The 22,750-nt window shown below is 45.7% G+C and overlaps 2 protein-coding genes across 2 annotated transcripts in view; one reads left to right on the forward strand and one right to left on the reverse strand.

The window, feature by feature from the left end:
• nop14 (NOP14 nucleolar protein homolog (yeast)) overlaps nucleotides 1-13,372 on the forward strand; it is a 14,122-nt gene extending 750 nt beyond the window's left edge. Inside the window, exons 2-19 of the mRNA XM_072661418.1 lie at nucleotides 364-552; nucleotides 711-845; nucleotides 1,068-1,209; nucleotides 1,357-1,502; nucleotides 2,761-2,895; nucleotides 3,667-3,789; nucleotides 3,955-4,086; nucleotides 4,581-4,920; nucleotides 5,172-5,302; nucleotides 5,406-5,491; nucleotides 5,583-5,718; nucleotides 6,672-6,773; nucleotides 6,998-7,151; nucleotides 7,904-8,063; nucleotides 10,427-10,574; nucleotides 11,222-11,340; nucleotides 11,484-11,639; nucleotides 12,684-13,372. Coding sequence (XP_072517519.1) covers nucleotides 370-552; nucleotides 711-845; nucleotides 1,068-1,209; nucleotides 1,357-1,502; nucleotides 2,761-2,895; nucleotides 3,667-3,789; nucleotides 3,955-4,086; nucleotides 4,581-4,920; nucleotides 5,172-5,302; nucleotides 5,406-5,491; nucleotides 5,583-5,718; nucleotides 6,672-6,773; nucleotides 6,998-7,151; nucleotides 7,904-8,063; nucleotides 10,427-10,574; nucleotides 11,222-11,340; nucleotides 11,484-11,639; nucleotides 12,684-12,780 — 2,625 coding nt within the window. The 5' untranslated portion in view covers nucleotides 364-369 and the 3' untranslated portion in view covers nucleotides 12,781-13,372. The remainder of the gene's footprint in view (nucleotides 1-363; nucleotides 553-710; nucleotides 846-1,067; nucleotides 1,210-1,356; nucleotides 1,503-2,760; nucleotides 2,896-3,666; nucleotides 3,790-3,954; nucleotides 4,087-4,580; nucleotides 4,921-5,171; nucleotides 5,303-5,405; nucleotides 5,492-5,582; nucleotides 5,719-6,671; nucleotides 6,774-6,997; nucleotides 7,152-7,903; nucleotides 8,064-10,426; nucleotides 10,575-11,221; nucleotides 11,341-11,483; nucleotides 11,640-12,683) is intronic.
• Nucleotides 13,373-14,088: 716 nt separating this feature from the next.
• On the reverse strand, nucleotides 14,089-15,714 carry LOC140538887 (vimentin). The gene is made up of 3 exons (XM_072661421.1): nucleotides 15,249-15,714; nucleotides 14,398-15,069; nucleotides 14,089-14,306 (listed from the first exon to the last, which is right to left on the reverse strand). Exons 1-3 carry the CDS (start codon nucleotides 15,712-15,714, stop codon nucleotides 14,266-14,268), a joined length of 1,179 nt encoding a protein of 392 aa, XP_072517522.1. The 3' UTR covers nucleotides 14,089-14,265.
• Between the last annotated feature and the right edge of the window lie 7,036 nt (nucleotides 15,715-22,750).

Raw genomic sequence — 22,750 nt, forward strand, 5'->3', positions numbered from 1 at the left:
CAATACTTTTGTCCATATAGTGTGTATGTTGTTTTATGATGTTCAGTTAATACAAATTTTGCAGTCTTATCCTTGGTCCCTGTTGTGGAAGAACCAAACAAACAGTGACCTGGTCGCCCCACCTGGTTAGACTAGTTACAATGTACTTACCGCTGCTACCGTCAATACCATCCCTACCGTGAAACATGGTGGTGGCAGCATCAAGTTGTTGTGATGTTTCTCAGTGGCAGCCAGAACAGCACTGCTGTGGCTTTGGGGCAGGTCTCTGACTGGCCTTGAGTGTCCCAATATCTACATTTTAAAGGGGTGTTTGCTTGCATTGATGCCGTTTGACTGATGAAAGTGTACGTCTCTCGCCTTCAGGGTAATATGGGGAAGCCCCCGAAAAAGAAGAGCCTCGCCGACAAGGTGCGCAAGACCAAGACGTCCAACCAGATCAAGAACAACCCTTTTGAAGTGAAGATCAACAGAAAGAAGTTTGACGTCCTCGGCCAGAAGAGTAAACATGACGTGGGGCTGCCTGGCGTGTCCCGGTCCAAAGCCAACAACAAGGTGGGGCGGAAGAAGCCAGTTTGAGCGCAAGGGTTTCTCTGTGTGCTTTTATGGAGCTGGACCTGAGGCTCAGGGAAACTGATTTCTAGTGATCTCTCTCTCTCTCTCTCTCTCTCTCTCTCTCTCTCTCTCTCTCTCTCTCTGTCTCCCACATTCAGAGGAAGAACACGCTTCTTAAGGAGTTCAGGCTTAAAAACAAGGCTAATAAGTTTGTGGACCGGCGCTTTGGGGAGTATGACACCAAGATGGCACCCGAGGACAAGATCCTGAAAAGGTTCACTTTGGAGAGGCAGGTACGTCCAGAGGACACCGGTAAGCGCCAACAGCCAGGGGTCTGATCGGTTCGGCAAGGGGCTTCTGAAATTACACTAATTGTTACATTTCATTGGCTGTCGATGGGATTTCATTGTGAGCCCCCACCATGACCACTACGACCCCTGTGGTGGTGTTTAAATATCCCCCCCCCACCTCCACACCTGTGTGCTCACGTTGGGGAGTGTTTGTGATTTGTGCAGCGCACCCAGACCAAAAAGGACCTCTACAATCTGAACGAGGAAGAGGAGCTGACCCACTACGGCCAGTCTCTGGCTGAGATCGAGAAGATGACGGACGTGGTGGACAGTGACAGTGATTCGGAGGAGAAAGGCCTGCTTTCCGGTGAGTTAACGTTTGCTTGCTAGCCGTCCAACATTTCGCTGTGCACCGGTCCATGAGACCGTCCAGCACTAAAGTGAAGTGTGTGGAGGTCCCTGCGGCCCAGCTGTTACATCATGAGGAGACCAAAGTATGTCTGTGGCTCTGCAGCTGAGCTCACCGCCGCACACTTCGGAGGAGGAGGAGGGCTGCTGAGGAAGAAGGTCGGAGAGGACGGCGACGAAGAGGAGATGCTGAAACCCAGGTCGCGGCAGGAGCTCATCGAGGAGCTCATTCTCAAATCCAAACAGGAGAAGGTGAACATCCCTCCCCATGACACACGCACCCACACCTATTGCGGTCAAAAGTTTGGGGACACTTGAACGACGTTCCGGCATCTTATGTTTTTCTGGTCTTTAATTTCATTTAAACAAAGAATTACACAGGCAGTTTCCCTTACTGTGTCTTTAAAACTGAGCGAAACAAAAAGCGCCCCGAGCCGAAACACACCTGAGAACTCATGGGGAACAATATGGGGAGCAGTGTGAGTGGGCGGTGCTAAACTGCGGTCAGCTGAATTGGGCAGAGATATGTAAGAGCTGGTTGTTGTGAGTTCAGAGCCGCCCGTGTTTACCGCAGCGTTCCCTCTGGCAGGTTAGGTTAACGTAGTTTTGCAGCGGCACCGGGCAACCAACGCGCTCTGAGGAAAGCTCCGGGTACCCAGTTCTGATGCATTGGCTAGCGGACGCACAGCGACCTAACCAGCATCCCTCGGGTCACTGTGTCGGGACCTTAGTTTGCTGCACCACTCTGAGTCCAATTGCTCTTAGTCTTTTGACTAAAATGTGTTGGTCGCATGTTAGTAACTTAGTTATTGTTAGATGTCGTCAGATTTTTGTCAATTTTGTCACTAATTTTTTTTCAAAGATCATGTTTAGTAGTAAAAAATAGTGCACAATAGCTTAAGAATTTTTACATTTAAGATGTTTGCATCCAATTTTTTTTTTTTTATTACTTTTTAAAATGCTTAATTTCACTGATTTGACATTTGGCTAATTAAACAGATACAGTGCAGTGTGTACATACACTGTGCTTTCACTGTGACTGAAGGCAGATTTTGCAAAAACTGTGGTACGGCTTGTTCTTAGTTTTTATTCGTTGGTGAAAAGTGGGGGGTTTCGTTTAAGTTTCTTGTCTCGTTTTTGTTGCCAACAAAATTCTTTGTCAGAATTTTTATTAGCGAAATAAAGGCTGGTTTACCATTTAGTTTCCAAATAAAGACTTTACAGACTGGTAAAGTGAACCAGTATATTTTGAAAGTCCAGCAGTGTCTATGTTTTTAAAATACAGTTGTTGTTTTTTTGACTGATGTTGAAACAAACAAATAAAATAAAAACAGAAGCGGAAAAATACATGGAAAAAATATTTATAAGTTAATGTGAATTTAATCAGTTATATTCAAATGTAATTAAAAAAGCTGAAATAAAGTAATGTGGTCTTGCTAGTAATGTTGGACTGTTTCTGTTCTGTATTTAAACAGTGACTGTAAATCATGTTTTTCTTGTCTGTGTTCAGAGAGAACGTCAGACCCAGAAGGAGGAGTCGCAGGAGATGACGGAGAAACTGGATCAGTATTGGAAGACTGTCCAGAGCCTGCTGGCCCACAAAACCCCCAAATCAGAACGCAAGGAAGAGCCTGACAAACCGAAGGTGAGGAGGAGAGAGTGAGACCATGACACCTGAGACCTGAAAATGTTCATTAAATCTGTGCAAATATGTGTTTATTTCTCATTAAAATGGTGCCACTCTATTCCTTTATATATTTATATATAACTTGGGACGCTAGGTGGCGCTGTGCACTTCTACTCTGTATATAAAATATGTGCATTTTAGTTTCCTGAGCTTCTTAGCAGCAGGAATGAGCTGTTTTCAGTTAGAGCTAGCTTAGCTATTTTCATTTAGGGAAGTTAGCCAGTGTAGCTAATCTTAGTTTGAGAAGTTAGCTTGCTAGCTTAATCTGCTAACTAAAAATGGCTACCCTAGCTAGCTAACTTGAAATGAAAATGACTAGAGAAGTTAGCTGGGGTAGCTATTTTCAGTTAGCGCAGCGAGCTGTTGTTGGCTGTTTTCAGTTAGCGCAGTGAGCTGTTATTAGCCAGTCAACAATATATTAGTCAAACATTAGCCAGTGTAGCTATTTTCCAGATGGAGACGTTTAAGCTATTGCTATATATTTCTTCAGTCAGAAAGGTAAGGTAGTATAGATTTTATCGTTATCAGGTAACTACAGTTGGAAAAGTTTGCTAATTGAAACTGACTGCACTAGCTGAGTTAGTTACCGTACGGTCCTCAGTAAGACGTTTAGCCAGCTATTTTTGGCCGTGTTTGATGTACCGCACGAAAGGTTCCTGCACGTACTTTTGATTAAATTGGTTGATTACGTTTGATTGCATTACCGTGTGCGCGTGTGTTTGCGTGCAGATGGATGATTACGATGTGATGGTGCGTGAGCTGGGGTTTGAGATGAAGGCTCGGCCGTCTGAGAGGATGAAGACCCCGGAGGAGGTGGCGAGAGAGGAGAGAGAGCGCCTGCAGAAACTGGAGGTACGTGAACGTGAATTACCGTTAAATTCCTTTGTAAACATGGAAGTGTGGGAGGGGCTTTAATGGTGAGGCAGGGCGGTCAAAGTTTAGAAATTCCAGTAAAGGACAGTAATGTGTGTGCTGGGATGGAGAGTGGGGGCTGATTAGCTGAGGCTGTTCCTGCAGGCGGACAGGTTAAGGAGGATGCTGGGAGATGTGGAGGAGAAATCTGCCAAGAAACCGAGCCACCTGTCGGCCGACGACCTGAACGACGGCTTTATCCTGGACAAAGACGACCGCAAAACCCTCTCCTATCAGGTCAGACTGCATGGTTAGGTGGTTGTTGTTGTCTTATACACATGTGGCAATATGACAGAGTTATACACCTGAATTTGTAATTTGTTGATTGAGGTGTGTCTCAATACTTTTGTCATGTTTTGGGGAGTGAGGTGGAGTAGTGAGCGACACTTTAATACCCTTGATTTTGGAAGAAACAATGAAACAGCAGGTGTCCCAAAACTTTTGTCCATATGTGGGTTTTTATATATATATATATATATATATATATATATATATATATATATATATTCATATAAAAAATAATATTTAAATAAATCAGGATGTCTTTTTTTTTTTTTTTATCATATTTTGGAGGAATGTGGATGTTGCCCAATGACCCTTATTGGTATAGTGTGGTGTGCTGACCCGGCTGGGAACTTGAACCCCCACCTGCCCCGGAGTGGGTGGTGGTGTTACTAGGATCTAAAGCTTTAGAGGGTCTAAACCTCACACTCTCTGTGCTGTGTCTTTAGGATGGAAAGTGGAACGTGGATGGAGGCGAAGAGGAGGAAGAAGAGAAGAAGAATGAGGAGGATGAAGATAATGATGATGCTGAAGAGGAGGAGGAAGGTGGTGATGGTAGTGACGTTGATGAGGAAGATGATGATGATGATGACGACGACGACGACGATGATGATGCTGAAGACAAGGACGATCACTCTGACCTGGACTCGGAGCAGGGCAGCGGAGACGAGGATGAGGAGGGTGATGAAGGTGAAGAGAAGGCAGCCCCAGCTAAACCAGCTCTAAGTGAGGCAGAACGGCGAGCTGTGCAGCAGGCGGCCAAAGAGGAGCTGCCGTACACCTTCAAAGGTACAGAGAGAGAACATTCAGGACCTTTCTGGGACCCAAAATCATGAACTAATCTTTCATTTATTTTGGGACAATATCTAAATAATAATAAATAAATATAAAATATATATGAAATATAAATATATATACACTACTTCAGTACTTCTGAAATACAGCAGGCATTCACTAGGCTATGGGAAGGTCTTTATTTGGGGGTCCTGAGGAGCCAGATTAACTTTGTGTGGTTATGTGTGTGTGTGTGGTCATTCCAGCCCCTGAAAGCTGTAGTGATCTGAAAGCGCTGCTGCTCGGTCACTCCGCTGACCAACAGCGCCTCATAGTGGAGCGAATACAGAAGTGCAACCACCCAAGCCTAGCCGTGGGCAACAAGGCCAAATTAGAGGTGACCACTTTCTGCTGTCTGACTTCTTTTAACCAAGAAGTTGTCCAGTTGATGATGCCCTGTGACCTCATCATTTTTTGTTCCCTTCTTCTCGCTCTCACAGAAGTTGTTTGGGTTCCTGTTGGAGTATGTGGGGGAGCTTGCCACCCAGAGCCCCCCGGAGCTCCTCACAGTCAACACGCTCATCCCGTACGTGTCGCTGTACAGCTCTTAGTCCCGTCGTTCAGCTGCAAGGCTTTAACGTACTGCTGTGCCTTATTTCTCTCTCTCTCTCTCTCAGGCAGGTATACTCCCTCTGCCAGCTCTTTCCTGCAGCAGCATGTAAGGTGATGCAGACGTTACTTAGCGACAGCGGTCACAGCATGGAGGAGGCTGTAGAGGTCAAAGGTCGTGCTGCATTTCCAGGCTTGGATATGGTATGGACTCTCCCATGCTCGCTCATTATGTCACACGTCACAACCCCTCCAGTTTACAAGCTCCTTGTCCCGACCACCTACAGTTCAGACCCTCCTCTTCCCGACCAAGCTCTTAATTTCGCCGCCCTCTTTACAAAGCTCTTCCCTACTGTTCATACCCTCCTCGGCCCTCCCCTCCCCTTACGGTTTATACCCTCCTCGGCCCTCCCCTCCCCTTACGGTTTATACCCTCCTCGGCCCGACCCTCATGTAACAGTTTTTACCCTCCTTGGCCCGACCCTTCCCTACTGTTCATACCCCCCTCGGCCCGACCCTCCCTTTTCAGGTAGTACCCTCCTCGGCCCGACTCTCCCCTTACAGTTTGTATTCTATTTGGCCCGACCCTTCCCTACAGTTCATACCCTCCTCGGCCCTGACCTTCCCCTTACAGTTCATACCCTCCTCGGCCCGACCCTTCCCCTTACAGTTAGTACCCTCTTCGGCCCGACCCTTCCCTACAGTTCGTACCCTCCTCGGCCCGACCCTCCTCTTACAGTTCGTACCCTCCTCGGCCCGACCCTCCCCTTACAGTTAGTACCGTCCTCGCCCCGACCTTCCCCTTACAGTTTGTATTCTACTTGGCCCGGCCCTTCCCTACAGTTCATCCTGTCCCTTCCCTTCAGTTCAAACCATCCCCTTATAGTTTATACCCTGCTCGTTCCAACCCTTTCCTTACAGTTCATACCCTCCTCGGCCCGACCCTCCCATACAGTTTGTACCCTCCTCAGCCCCCCGATAGGCTGCTCCCACCTGCTTAGTGTTGAGGGAATTTGTTGTTAATTTTGTACTAGAATCAGGGTTGTGTACAGTGTGTGACTTAAGGTAACAAACAGGGGTTGGTTGTTATTTGGGGTTTGAGGATTAAAGTAAGCGTGTGTACTACTGTTTTTTTTTTATTTTTTATTTTTTTGTAGCTGATTTACTTGAAGATCGCTGCTCTGCTGTTTCCTACCTCGGATTTCCGGCATCCTGTAACCACCCCCGCCTTCGTTTACATCAGCCAGGCCCTCACCAAGGTAGGTGTAGAGATCTGTCTGTTTTGGAGATGTAAAATTGCAGGATTTGCTGAGTCCTTCCACTGCTTCTTGAGATTCTCTGAGCTTGTTTGCTGATGCCAGTTTCAGCAACCCTGAGTTCATTATGTGATTCTGCACTTTTCCAGCCATGACTCGAAGTGCCTGTAAGCGTGCCCGGAGGAGTGTATGTGTTAAAATGCTTCTCTGCCCCCCCCCCCTTTTAGTGTCCCGTAGCGTCTCTGGAGAGCGTGTCTGCTGGGTTGGTGCTGTGCTGTCTGGCTGTGGAGTTTGTGTCCCTCTCGCATCGTTTCCTTCCCGAGCTCATTAACTTCCTGCTGGGGCTCCTGCACCTGGCTGTACCAGCTAACACCAGCACAGGTACACCTCCCCAACAACTCCAGTCAACAATTTGTATTGTGCAGTTTACGCTGTGTTGTGTAAATTTGTGTGGGTGGGTTTCTCGTGTTGTAGCGCTGAAGCGTGGCTAAAGAGCTGCGAGTGCCTGAAGGCTTAATTACGAAGCTACAAATAAATCAACGGCCTGTCAGTTTGGGTGTGTATTTGTGTGGCCAGCAGTCTCAGTGTTGTAGCACAGGCTGTGGAAATAGTCGAAGGGCTTTTCCTTTCATACCTCTAAACCAACTTCGTCATTCTGAACGGGTTAACGCATTATAGGAAGAGCAGGGGACGCTTCTCTGACAGACTCTTAATGCGCATGAAGCATAGGGGTGCTCTATAATGCTCTACAGTGTTTATATAATCCACACAGGCCTTCTGATTGACTGTACCATGCTACAGGAAGTGTATGGGACACTTCAATGCTCTGTCCACTTACTCGTTCTGACAGACTGTAACACGCTAAAGGAAGTGTAGGGGGCGCTCTGTAATGCTCTACAGGGTTCGTATAATCCACACAGTCCTTCTGACAGACTGCAACATGCTTCAGTAGTGCTGGGGATGTTCTGTAATGCTTTATAAACCACACCCTCATTCTGACAGACTGTAACATGCAACAGGAAGTGTAGGGGGCACTCTCATTAATAAATGATAAATAATCGGGTTTTGTTGTTTGTTTAACATAATGTGTTTGTGGTATTTTACTTATTGCATTTTGGGGGTTGTGTGTTTAGGGTACTGCGTGGTGTCACCGTTCAGGCAGCAGGGTAAAGCCAGCAAGCTGCTGCTTCTGTGTGACGTGGAGTCTTCAAACAGCTGGAGCAGGAAACCCATCTCCCTAACATCTGTTCAAGGAGTTACAGCCAGCACAGACCTGCAGAGAGACCACTACAGGTGTGTATATCCATACACCTATACGGCAGAGCCAGAAGACTGACTATGTACACACTGATGTAAAAGGAGATCAGCGGCCTAATGGCATGAAAGGTGGCCAAACAAACATGAGGTTGTGAGATTAGGGTGGGGATTGCAACGACCCCAGACTGGACGTAGTAGGGCAATAAGGCAGAAGTAGAGCTTGGCCATGTGACCATTTTATCATATTGTGATAAACAATATGCTTTCCTAGGGAAATTATTAGTTCTTAATAAATACTGATCACTTGTACGTTACATTACAAACAGTATAATTTCACTGGTTTAATTGGAAAATGATCTTCTGTAAGTGACACGCAATTACTTACTGCTACCAAAAAGGGCTCCAAAAACCCAGATTTGGCATTGCTTTGTTAAGTGTGTGCGGTGGTGTGGAGACAGTGTGAGGTCAACATCAAGCTCTAAAATAAAAGGGAACATGCAGCCTTAAACGCATGTCCAACTCCATTTAAAACGTAAAAAAAAAATCACTGCATCAACCGTATACTAAGTCACTGTCACGGAATCAGTCTAAAACATTCATGAATCACTAAAATAGTTTAATATAGAGTGATTCATAGTGAGCGCATTCTTAGAGCACCGGGCTATTTCATGAATCACTAAAATAGTTTAATATAGAGTGATTCATAGTGAGCGCATTCTTAGAGCACCGGGCTATTGATAACAGGGTTGTGGGTTCGATTCCCGGGCTCGGCAAGCTGCCACTGTTGGGCCCTTGAGCAAGGCCCTTTACCCTCTCTGCTCCCCGGGCGCTGGAGTTGGCTGCCCACCGCTCTGGGTGTGTGTGTACTCACTGCCCCTAGTTCACTAGTGTGTGTGTGTGTGTGTGTGTGTGTGTGTGTGTGTGTGTGTGTGTGTGTGTGTGTGTGTGTGTGTGTGTGTGTGTGTGTGTGTGTGTTCACTACCACAGATGGGTTAAATGCGGAGGACACATTTCGCTGTACAGTGTACACTGTACAGTGACAAATATGTGCACCTTTTCCTTTACTTTTTTTTAAACGCAAATGAATCACCATCTGAAACACTAGTGAATCCCTAAATCCATCTAAACACTACTGCATTATCCAAAAATACAAATGAATCTCTAAATGGACCCAGAACACTAATGGATCACCACCTGAAATGCAAATGAACCACTAAATTAAACTAAAACGGTCTGAAACACTAGTGAATCGCTGAGTCAGTCTGAAACACTAGTGAATTGCTGAGTCAGTCTGAAACACAAATGTTTTGTTTTAATATAGTGATTTATTTTAATTGAATTTGTGGTGTTTCAGATTGATTTAGTGATTCATTAGCCTTTTAGACTGATTTTGTGAAACACTAATGAATCACTAAATCCATTTGAAACACTAATGATTCACTAAGCAATCTTGGGGTGTGTTATCCTTCACACTCTGATGAATACTCATAGCCAAATTGTGGAGATTCTTCTGGGGCTTACTGCGCGTGTGTGTGTGTGTGTGTGCGTGCGTGCGTGTGTGCGAGAGAGAGTGAGAGAGACTGTGTGAAGATCGTCAAAGCAGCGCTAATTATCACCCTGCTGTGATTTTCCTGCAGTGGAGTCCAACAACACCCTGCTGAGGTCCCACCTCAGAGACAGTCCTTCACTGACCACGACTGGACTTTTATCTCTGTTAGCTGCTTGCTTCTTTTTTTTTTTTTTTTGCACATGGCTAGCCAAAAACTTTCAGCGTCGCTCTGGTAGCCTGCAATTGGTCGGTGGGGGCTGCTTCAAATTTTAAGGTGCTGAGAAGCAAGTTCTCTGGCAATACAGTCAAACAAATGATGTTTGGGAAGCAAAAGTAACCATCAGTAATCATTACTTGGATGTGTCTGGCATCCCAGCACTGAAACGTAGTAGCCTGGTGGATGCGGCCCCATACGCTTCACTGCTATGAAGGTCTGTTGGCAAAGCTGTGTGGTTCTCCATGACGACAGTAAAACCATTTGGGGCCCACTTGGAATGTTGAGGCATAGACTGTGCATGACCCCTGAAGCTGTCCCATGTTTTTTGGCACCCAGACTTTGGCAGCAGATATTTTAATGGCATTGCAAGGTGGGACCTACATGGGTCACATCAACAAGCCTTGGGTACCCATGTACTGGTAGTGCATTCTTGGAGCACTTTTGGTCGGTTCTGATCCCTGGATACCCTGAACACCTTGCTGAGTCTCTCATTGTTCTTATGCTTGCCTCTTTTCCCTGCTGTCATATCCATCAAGAACTGACTGTTCGCTGCTAGATCTGAAATGTCCGTGATTTTAATGTTTTCCATAATCAGATAATATTGAGTCAATATTGAGGCTCCCTGTGTTTCAGACTGTCAGTGCTGGATACTTGTCTGGACCTGGTGAAGAGATGCACGGCCCTCTACAGAGACCTCCCCTCTTATGATCAGATCTTCCAGCCCATCCAGACCCTTCTAGCCAATCACCTCCCTGTTCAGAGCTACCCTTCAGCCCTGCAGGTAAGTCTCCGGCTGCATCCACTCAGGCCATTGCAACCACCTGGGACTACAGAAACTCTCTATATACCCCATAACAGCTATAGCAAATTCCTAGCAATCGCCTACCATCCACTTACCAACACCATAGCAACCTTTTGGGTTACCGTAGCAGTGCCCTAGCAACCAACTGGGACACCATAGTAAAAGCGACCACCTAGCGAGCCACCTATAGTTTTACCCTGGTGATCATGTAGTGACATCCTAGCAACTGGCTGGAAGTTGAGCTGTCCTTCTGCGTTTCCTTCAGGAAATGCGTTGTTGTTATAGATTTTCTTTTAACGTATACTTTATTTATTTTTGACTTTTTGACCACCAAAAGCTTTCGAAATTGCACCTGAATGCTCTAATACTGTATTATACTATATTGTGTTAACTCCCAGAATTCGATATGTTGACCTTAAGCCTTTTTTTAAAGTTATTAAAGCTTAAACGCAGCATAGCGTGAATGCATCGCAATTCTAAAGCTAAGAGATGGACAAGGCTTCCTCATTCAAGATCTCAGCTTGTGTTTGTGTTTTTTTATGGCTAAAAGCTAGTTATAGGTATTGTCAGGGTCTATCATGTTTGATTCTGCGTGTCTAGTGGGTTGCCTGCTTGTGTCTCTGCAGGAGCTGCACCAAGAGATACTGGAGGCCATACCAGAAACCCCTTCCCAGCATGCACCCCTAGTGTTTGACAAGAAGAAGCCCATTCCACTGAAAATGCTGCAGCCGAAAATAGTGGAAGTGTGAGTGACAATGCCCTCAGAACGAACACACACACACACACACTCTGGTTACCCTACACTATAAACATATTGTTTTCTCCTGTAGTGCAGCAAGTGTGAGCGTGCCTCTGTTTCTCATTTTTGTGATTTTATTTATTTATTAGGCTGGACTACGGGAAGAAGCGAGGCAACACCAAGGAGGAGAAGGAGAGAGAGAGGCTCAAACACAAGTATAAGAAGGAGTTTAAGGGGGCACTGAGGGAGCTTAGAAAGGACACACGCTTCCTGGCTCAGGCCAAACTCTCCGACATCATGAGCAGGTTGGTGGAGATTGCGAAGGCAGACTGTGAGCATGCATTTTGTATGCCTGTATGTGGTCAAGATGCATAATCTAAAAGGGTCCCTGAAGAGAGAAACTTAAAAAAAAAAAAAAAAACTAGGTGTGGGATATCATGGCAGCACCACAGTAAACATCTAGCAACACTTTTAACAACCCCGTTGTATCCACCTAGTGAAAACGTTGATCACTCAGTAACAACCTAGGAACCTGCCTGGAAGGTGAAAGACAGTTGAGCTGGATCCTTTGTTTTTGCCGCAGTGTTGGAGCTCCATAATCAGACAATTTCCCATTTGTGTTTGAATCACAGTTGAACAGGAGCTCGCAGCTAATATTAAAGCTAAGCACTTAAAAAAAAAAGAAGAAAAAAAAAGAAATATAAGCAGATCACAAACATGTTACATAGAGTAGTAGCTTGATTGGGCTGGAACAGCGCCGTTTTCGCAGCAAGGGTCGGTTTCCTTGATAGTGGTTGGGCCTAATCCCAGACTATGTTTGCCTTTACATGGATATTCTCAATTTAGAATACTGTTCAGTCTACACACAACAATATAGCTGTATATGTATAGTAAAAAACAACAACAACAACATGCATATTATATATATTTAAAAAGTGTGTATTGACCAATACAGCTGGTAAAACGTCCAGGCAGGCTGCAGTGTCATCAATTTTGCCCCTAGTAAATAGCGTGGACACTACTTTCAATTCAACCTTTAAATCGAGCCTTTTGTTTGAAACATCTTGCTCAGAGGGAGCAGGTTAGTCATCAGGTTAGTAACTTGGCTTGAACTGGGGCTTTTTTAACCCTCCCACGTTTCAAGGCCTTTTCTGTCCTCCCATGCCCAAACCGTGGGAAACCAGTTTGTACTCACTGCCTGTTTAGCACACAGCAGCTAAGAAGTTTTTTTTCATCCAGGGCTTCATTCTGAAAGAGATGCAATATAGCTCTGCCAGTCCTGAATCTTCATCAGGATCATGTTGTGGCACCAGAGGGTGAATGTTGTGTTTTTTGCTTGTGTGTGTCAGGGACGCGGAGAGGAAGAGGAAGGTGAAGGAGCTTTACGGCAGTCTGGCCACGCAGGAAGGAGAGTGGAAGGCCCTGAAGAGGAGGAAGAGGAAGTGATGTCGGACAGATCACCATTGATCGGGGGTTGTAGTGCTGGCGGTGTCACTGAACAGCCGCTGGACTTCATGGACTGATGCAGCTGCCGATTGCTAGAGCTGTCTGTTGTGTTCGGCCAAAGGGGATGCATTTTACAGAGCAACTCCACCCCTGTGTAAAAATTCTCTGCAAAATTCAGAGCTTGAGATGGTCGGTTCAGAGTGGGTTTGGTGTGAAATGGTTCATCGTAGAAAAACATATCAGCTTTGAATTCTTTCACAGTGGTGGTGGTGATGGGAACCAGGGGTAGTCATGACATGTAGCTATTTTATATCATATCTAAACCCACCAGTGAACCTGCACTGGATTCTGGGGTTTTAATATGGAATAATGATGGTAAAATAGGGACATGTATCCCTCTTCCTTTCTTTTATGATATGTGATTTTAAAAGCCTTTTTCACACCAATCTCACTCTGAATGACTTAAATGATGCAGGGAATTTCTGCAGAAATTTTAAGTTGATGTTTTGATATTCTCTGAACTGAAAAAGCTGTTTGTGAAGGTATTGTAAATGACCAATGTTTGGACATAAAATAACACATGGACAAAAAATTGGTGAGTCATGCTTCTACTAATTTAACAGCTCGCAGCTCGGTGACCTGTGGTGCCTGGCACCAAGGCATTGGCATCAGATCCTTTACCACCAGTCAGTTTCAAGGTGGATCCACCACGGATCCGTTAGGTAAACAGTGTACACGTACCTGGTCACTCAAGTGATGTGGCAGAAACCCAGACTCCTCAGACCCAGATGTTTGGGTGCACGTTTTGGGTGCTATTGACCGTGGACAGGGGTTAGCATGGGCAACAAAGGCCACATTAGCATTTCTGTCACTACTGCTCCTCCTTAGACTCCTTAGTTACCCACATCCACTGACCTGGAGCACCTGACTAGCCTTGCTGTTTTGGAGATCCTCTGACCCGGCCATCTGGCTAGAACAGTTTGGCCATTGTCGGAGTCACTGCCAGCTATTTGGGAGCTATTTGGTTCATCGGGGTGGAGCTTAAGTCAGTAATTGCGTGGCGACTAGATGTTTTATGATATTCCCTGGATACAACTCCTGGTGTCATTTCCTGTTAATGGAGCTTTGTCTCATGAAGTGCCTATGTAGGTAGCCTTCAAATTAGGTGCTTCAGAACGTAACATTCAGCATGCAGCAGTGTAGCCCCGCCCATTCAGCATTGTGGGAGTGTATCCCCATTTTCGACTTATTTTTTTAATTAAAAGCCACTGCTCTAAATGAAAGAGACAGAACTGCACATGGGTCAAGCTTTATTAAGAAGAATTCAGTGACATTCACATTAGGTATGTTACAGGACATTTTGACAGGGACAGTTCTGTGTTTCTGGAAGGCCTAGTTAACCAGAGTGTAGCCAGATGTGGGTGCAGGAGCAGTAGGGGCATCCTCAGGGATGGTGGTGGTGGTGGTTTGGGAGGGGTTCGTTCATTAGGCAGATCCCTCAGCGGACACGGATGTGGTTCTTGCCTCTGTAACAGTGCAGAGGAAAGCATTAGTCGAATATTCAATGCATTGGAATTCTGCATGAACAGATCTACAACTGTGCTGTGGAATCCTCACCTGCGAAGCTCTCGGTGATAGTAATTCCCAGTCTCTTCTCCTCTCCTTCCAGCAGCTTCCTGTAGGTGGCGATCTCTGCATCCAGCCTCAGCTTAATGTGCAGCAGCTCCTGGTAGTCAGCCATGTACTTGGCCATCTCCACCTTGGTCTCGCACAGCTGGCTCTCCAGCTGGGCGATGATGGCCTCCAGCCCGGCCACCTTGTCCAGGTGCGCCAGCTCCATGTCGTCCAGCTGCTGCTCCAGGGCGGCGTTCTGTGCCCGCAGCCCGTCGATCTGGTTCTGCAGGTCGGTCACTTGGTTGTGGTAGGTGGTGATCTCATCCTTCATGGTCCGCATCTGGTTCTCGTGTTTGCTGGCGTGCTCCTTCAGAGTGTCAAACTTGCCCTTGTACCACTTCTCGGCCTCCTGGACGTTGCGGGCAGCCGCGGCCTCGATCTCGCTACGCATCTTGCGCAGGTACGCAGCCAGGTCGGGCCTGTCTGAGTCCAGCTCCACGGTCACCTTGGACTCCTCGATCTGCTTGAGGAGGTCGGCGACTTCCTCGTCGTGGAGCTTCTTGAGAAATTCTATCTCGGCCACCAGCTGCTCAACTTGCTTCTCCAGGTCGGCCTTCTGCAGTGTGGCGTTGTCCACGTCCTGACGGAACTCGCGCAGGATCATCTCGGCCTCCTCTGCGGAGACAAGGGGTTTGTCAAGATTTAGGGTTCTCTGGATAATGATTGTGGGAGACAATAGCAGGACACTTTTTGGTGCAAAATGATTCTAAAAGGTTCTTCCATGAACCCCCCTCCCTCTCCATCTCTAAACCCCTTTTCAGATATACTGCCAAACCAGAGTTGCTCAAGCTCACCTTTAAGTGCCAGCTCTTCCTCCAGCTTCAGTCTCCAGACCTCCACCTCCTCCTCGATGTAGCCCCTCTCAATATCCGCCGCACCCTTCTCGGCCGTCAGTGCCTCGATCAGGTCCCTCATCTCCTTGAACTTGGCCTCGTACTCCTCCCCGAGTCCGGCCGGACCGCCCTTGAAGCGGGCCTGCAGGGCTTCCAGCTCTGCTTTGAGAGTGGCGTTCCTCTGCTCTAGTGCCTGGACCTTCTCGATGTAGCCGGCGAAGCGCACGTTCAGCTCCTGCATCTCCTCCTTCTCGTTCGCATGGTGCTTGTGGATCTCCGTGCCCACCTCCACAGCTTGCCCCTGGAAGCCAGCCCGGCCACGATTGTAGGAGGACCCGCGGCACCGGGAAGGAGAAGGGCTCTGCACTCTTGTCCTGCTGGACCCGCTGACCGTCAGGGTCTTCTGGGAGTAGGAAGCACCTCTCATAGTTGCGTTCTTCGTGGAGGAGAGTGGTGGTGTTGCTAGATATCGAGATGTAGTTCCAGCTCGGAGGACAGCGCTCGCTTCGTACTTTATCCGGCCAAACGTGAACTGCTGGAATCGGAGGGGGCGACTAGGGCTTATATGAGGCCAGCAAGAATGTGGCAGAGCCCCTTGAAAGTCTCATAGGTTCTTGACATGCTGTAAATGCGGACCATGACTCTCCTTCCAAAGCTTCGGCTCCTGCGCGCCTCATTAGCTGGCGTAACGTTATCAGGGAGGCGTGCAAAGGCCTGGCTTGCCGTCGCACCTGTGTGCTACATTGCGATATGCCTGGGTCTGAGCGCTGGGGAGACGGGGCAAGCTTTCGTACTGAGTGGTCACGCTTTAGTTATGCTTATCCTACACGGTGCCTGAAGTAGGTTCTTTTGTGCGTGAAGCCATCGGTTTGTCTTAAAGCCATCTTTAAGTATCTTCTCAAGGATATGAATAAAAGGACTTCATCCATCACCTTAGAGCAGCATTTGACGTCGGTGTTATGAGAAAAGCCCACAGTTGCATTTTCTATCCGGATGTTGAAGCTCCGTATGACCTCAGAATGCTGCCTGGCCGTATTCTGACCCATAGCTCTCAGTGGAAGCCTCTCGACACATTTGTGTAGTAGGTGTTTAACAGCTTTAGCGTTTTCGGTGCCAGATGACTCCATGGCCACTCAACAGCTCTGTTATCGGATGGCTGTTTTAACTCTAACATTTAACGTTAAAGGTTTCGTTAATGAATCATTTGATGCTGCGATAACATTTAAGTATTGGTAAAAAATATGTTATTGAAATATCAATACTGCCAGCTTATTAATGCAACCTATTGAAACCCAGTTTAGCTGTCCTAATGCTAACTTCTTAACTGCATTGATGTTTTTTACATTAGTTATCATGGACAGCGTAACAATGTATATTATGCTATTCATGTTAACTCAAATTAATCATGCTTATTATATATAACTGTTATTGATCTGTTTATAGCAGTTTTGTTCCAGGGTTTGTTTGATTGGACAGCTGTTACAGTAATGTGGTGTTCATAACTGGACAGTCATTACATGCATTTAGAATCAGACAGTTGTAACAGTAATTTTTAGAATTGGGCCGACATTGCACATGTTTAGAATTGGACAGTTGTTGCGGTAATATATTTAATTGGACAATTGTTATGGTGCTGTTTGGCACTGTAATTGGACACTAATTACAGTGTTTAAAATCAGACAGTCGTCACTGAAGTGTTTAGAATTGGACTGCTGTTACAGGGATCCGGTGTTTATAATCGGACGGTTGTTGCAGGAATGTTTAATTGGACAATTGTTATGGTGGTGTTTGGAATCTGACCGCAGTGTTCATAATTGGACAATCGTTACAGTGTTTATAATTGGACAGCTGGTACACGGATCGGGCGTTTATAATTGCACAGTTGTTAGGCATGTTTATAATCGGTCAGTTGTTGCAGGAATGCGTTTAATTGGACGATTGTTATGGTGGTGTTTGGAATCGGACAGTGGTTCATAATTGAACAGTCGTTACTGTGTTTATATTTGGACAGCTGTTACAGGGATCGGACGTTTATAATCACAGTCGTTATGTATGTTTATAATCGGACAGTTGTTGCAGGAATGTGTTTAATTGGACGATTGTTATGGTGGTGTTTGGAATCGGACAGTGGTTCATAATTGGACTGTCGTTACAGTGTTTATAATTGGACAACTGTTACAGGGATCAGACGTTTATAATCGGACAGTCGTTATGCATGTTTATAATCGGACAGTTGTTGCAGGAATGTGTTTAATTGGACAGTTGTTGTGGTGATGTTTGGAATCGGACAGTGGTTCATAATTGGACACTAATTACAGTGTTTATAATCAGACAGTCGTTACAGTGGTGTTTATAATACCACAGCTGATAGTTGCTGTAGGAATGTGTTTAATTGGACAATTATGGTGATGTTAAGAATCGGACAGTAGTGTTTATATTTGGACAATCATTGCTGTGTTTATAACTGGACAGCTGTTACAGGGATGTGAAGTTTGTAATTAGACAGCCATTACATTTGTTTACTGTAAGATCTGTCTGATTTTAATGTGTTTAATTGGGCAATTGTTTTGATATTTGAAGTTGGACAGTAGTTACACTAATTTGTTTAGAATCAGAGGGCTGTTACAGTGACGTGTTTATAGTCAGACACTCGTTACACATGTTTTATAATCAGACAATCATTTGTAATGGCACAGTTGTGAGGGGAGGGGGGGTTGTTCTCTTTATTTAATTTGGTCTTAGGTACAGTAACTGTGGGTGAAACTACCACCACCATGTTTTTGCTCTACAGTAGACAGTAGGCTAGTTGTGCATTTGATTCATAATCATACCGGACCACTGCTCTGTTTTTTTTGTTTAATTCATGGTTTATTAACCGCACAACACTCTGATATGGACAATATCTATAATTCATGCAGTAATTTCAGAGAGAAACATAGAACATAGAAAATAGAAACAGATTTATCTTCACTTTATTTCACCACTCCAGTAAGACTCACTGACAGATTACACACAAAAATACAGTACATTTCTCCTTAAATTCATACACTCAGGTATACGGCTGGCAGACACTTAGGTGATACTGTAGACACTGTAGTTTTCTGGTGTTACCACATGGAGTACAGAACTAGACTGATGCACTTTACTTTACGTTAGCTACAAGTAACAGAAGCCTAGACCCCATCTATTAGCATGGTGTTAGCTGCATACCTAAATGCCCACATCCACGCCTCAGTATAGCTGTCATTTTCCATTCCTATTTAAATGGCATTTAAGGTGGAATGAAAAGAATTTAACCAACAGTTGAAGTGTGCAAAGCCCTCTTCGGCCACCAAAATATAACTGCTGTAGCATTTAAGGTGGAATGGAAAAGAAGATTAAAAAGTGGGAGAGTAAAACGCTTTTAAGCCACCAGAATGGTAACTGTTACACACTGTTGTTTAAGGTGGAATGAAGGCTAAATCGGAAGCTAACTTCAAGGCACCAGATTATCATTGCCTTAGCTTTTAAGGTGCAGCTGAAAATTCATATTATGATCTAACGGCTCTGCCATTTAAGGCGGAATGGACAAATACTCTTCAGCATTGCTGAGGCAAATGTGCCATGCTAGTTGGTGGAACCATAGGCGCTCGTTACTTGTAGCTACCACAAAATATGTGGTGGCATGAAAAATTTGAACTTTGGGCGGGGGGAGGAGGAAAACTGGGGGAATTCAAGTGTGTGTGTTTGTGTTTGTGTTTGTGTGTGTGTGTGTGTGTGTGTTTCAAACAACTGCTTTAATACTTAATCTCTCTTACAGGAAATGTTCATAGACAGCCACTGAGTGGACATGAAGATGCGGGTGAGTGTGGCGGAGTAGCGTAGGAGGGTGTGGGTCAGTTTGGCGGTTGACTGTAAGCTCTGCGTTGCACAACTTCAATCAGAATCCTCCTGAAATATGATTTATTATATTTTAATAACATAATTAGTAACAAATTCCACAAGCTCAGTTAAGTTTACTAGTGTTTTATAGTACAGGATATTGTAAGTGTGTGTGTACGTGCTTACCTCAGTGTTGGGGGTGTAGATGTACTCTGTGTCCTGCAGGTCAGCATTCTCCGCAGGCAGGTTTTTTACCTCGTCGTCCTGCACAGACAAACACAGCAGACGGCAGCTGTTCTTTAATCTAACTGATCTGAAATAACATGAACCAAGACACACACACACACACACGTCAGTGTAAAGGCATTAAACAAACATTTCAACCAGAAATGGCTTCCACACACTAATTACCTTACATTGCAAATCCTTCTCTACAGGGAATAGACGTGTGTGCACCTGAACATCTAGCTGAATGCCTTCATTAGAAAGGGGTGTCCACAAACATTTGGAAAGGAGTGAAAGGAGAAAGAGGTGGTGAAACCAGCCAGCCAGCCTCTACGTCGAGTGCTCGCACTGTGTAGATGAGGGGGTGATTGCTGTCCGTCCCTGTAGTGACCTTCCCCATCCCACCTGCACACACAGGTGTAACTCACCCAGTGTGTGTTTCACACTGTCTGCACCAAGCAGTGTGTGTATGTGTGTGTGTGTGTCCGTCCGTCTCGGAGTGTGCGTGTTTAACACCGCCCACCACTTCTCCATCTGTTCTCATATCCAGCCAGTGTCGCTCCCACTCCCATAATGCATCACTCTGACACTCTCTCACTCATTCCTTTCTTCTTTATTCGAGCTTAAATCAGAGCTGAGGTTTTAGACTAAACCCTAAAATCACAGACTGAGGGAAGAGTGTCCAAACAAAACATGATGGAGATTAGGACCAAATACCGTCATGGGGGAGGTGTTTCAGATCAAATGAAGTGAAGATTAGGACCAAATGCAGTCAAGAGGAAGAGTTTTAAAATGAAGGAGGTAAAGATTTGGACCAATCACACTCAGGGGGAGGAGTTGCAGAACAAACAAGGTAGAGATGAGGACCAATCACAACTCCGAACAAACAAAGTAGAAGTTAGAACCATTTGCAGTCAGGGGGAGGAGTTTCAGAACAAAGAAGGTGGCTAATAGGGCCAATTGTATTCAAGGGGAGGAGTCTCGGAACAAAGAAGGTGGAGATGAGGACCAATCACAACTCCGAACAAACAAAGTAGAAGTTAGAACCATTTGCAGTCAGGGGGAGGAGTTTTAGAACAAAGAAGGTGGCTAATAGGACCAATTGTATTCAGGGGGAGGAGTCTCGGAACAAAGAAGGTGGAGATGAGGACCAATCACAACTCCGAACAAACAAAGTAGAAGTTAGAACCATTTGCAGTCAGGGGGAGGAGTTTCAGAACAAATTAGGTGGCTATTAGGGCCAATCGTATTCAGGGTGAGGAGTCCAGAGGAAAGAAAGTGGAGAAGAGAACCAATCGAAGGGAGGAGTCTTTGATTAAACGAGGTAAAGACTTGTCCCAATCACACTTGGGTGGAGGTGGGGGAGGAGGGGTTAATTGACACAATGTTTTAGGGTCTAAAGCATGTTGTTTTTAAAATAATAAAATAATCACATCATTAAAATGGTGGAGGGATACATGTGGAGCGTAGTGTGTCAAAACAACTTAGTCCCCAAGTATTTTCTTCAGATTTGCCTCTATTTGAGCAAGGATCATTAGTGGATTTAAATAGTACGTAAAATATATATGTAATATTTTATAAATTTGGCCAGATTTGTGTCGTGTTGTCATGGCTACGCCTGGTTCCTGTCAACAACAGGATAAAGAAATCCCTATACAGTCAACCATTTTACACCCAGTTCACTCTGAACGTGTTCGTCTCAACCACTAAGAACAGGCTTTCTTAACATGTACCTGGACACGGACACTGAGACGGAGACGGCGAGCGCTACGACCCAGACGGCTGTGGCGGGCCGTCTGATGAAAACTCATTTCTCACTGCTCTCTCGTTTTTCACCACTCCTCCGTCTGACAGTTCCATCCCTCATTCGCCTGCTCTGGTTGATGGTGTGAGGGGATGGACAGATGAAAGGACGAATGTAATCAACATTTAGTCTCTCCTGCTGCTCTGTAAAGGGAGACCTGTGTGTGTGTGTGTGTAGGTCTATGATGGATCTCACTGAGCCCTTTTTAATTTGATCAATATCAGTGTCTGTAATGAAGAGCCTCTCTAAATCAGACAGATCTCATTTCGTACGTCGTTTCTCTCGATGTTAACCCCCAAACCAGCCCTGGAACTCCAGCACAAGAGGCACAGATCGAGGCACAGTCGAACATGTTTAATCTTCTGCTGCGTGATTTGAGAAGTATTTGAGTGAAATTTATTTGTCATTTATTTGTTTATTTATGAATAATCCAACTGAAAGGAGAGCAAACGCTACACCGGTACCCATAGGCAGGGTTAACTCTAACAGTCATTCGCTGGCAACTACCTGTCCTCCCCGACTGCCCCTGTGGTTGAAATAACGTTGCCCTGAAATAGCGTAGTATGGCAAAATGAGACAAAGTGCTCTACTGGTTGTCCTTCACATGGGGGGAAAAATGATCAAGTGCCCACTAGGGTGCCCCTTCTTGCAATAAATTAGGATACTGTCCTAACAATTTGATAATTTGTTGCCTAGGTGTCCTTCCATTAGAAAACTTGCCGTTATGAACCCAGAACCCTTGTGGGGCCTGTATGAGTAGCCTAACTGGGAACCAGAAAGTTTTGCCCATGGGTTGCTATGGGTTGCACCATATCAATATACACTTGCCAGGACCGCACTATCCAATAAGAATGAGGCATTTTATGCTCACTGGGACTCCCAGTGGCATTACAGGGGAGAGAACCTGCAACCTTCCAATGACAGGGCAAACTCTTTACCCCTTATGGAGCCTGAATACATAGCCTTACTGGGAACCAGAATGTTTCCATGGGTGTGTCCATGGGTTTCGTGTTGGCCCGACATATGGATGTCCACCAGGGTCCAACCAAGGTCCGTGATAGGACCAAAGCCCCTGGGTTTGACACTGCCCATAGGGTCTAGTTAGGTCAGGCTGGGCTGTAACGATGGGCCCACGTTCCACCTATGTGAGCCCCATATAAGCATGCTGGCTAGGAAATGCCAAAGGCCGCCAATTTCTAGTATGGGTCAGTGATGTGATTTTCTTCTACAGGTCAGAAAACATGATGAATACGAATATGGGGGAGCTAGAGAGTGAATCCCTTGATCACCTATAACCAAAGACATGTTCCTCCTTGACTGCTGATAAATATTGGAAGCGTCCATCCCTGCTCCGAACAAACACCGCCCACGGATCTCCTTCTGATGGTCAGGATCGCCATGGCAACCCCGCTTTGCCGGGGAGCCTTCCCTGGGAGGGGATGATGCAGGATGCGTGTTTGATCCTGGACGCCTTACGCAGGCGCCCTTTTCGCCCGGTAGGTAGGCAGCAGGTGTTCGTAATGTTCGGTGATGTCACACTTCTGGCCTGAGGGTGTTGAGGGCCTGGGTTAGC

The sequence above is a fragment of the Salminus brasiliensis genome, chromosome 18 (genome assembly GCF_030463535.1).
Source record: "Salminus brasiliensis chromosome 18, fSalBra1.hap2, whole genome shotgun sequence".
NCBI lineage: Eukaryota > Metazoa > Chordata > Actinopteri > Characiformes > Bryconidae > Salminus > Salminus brasiliensis.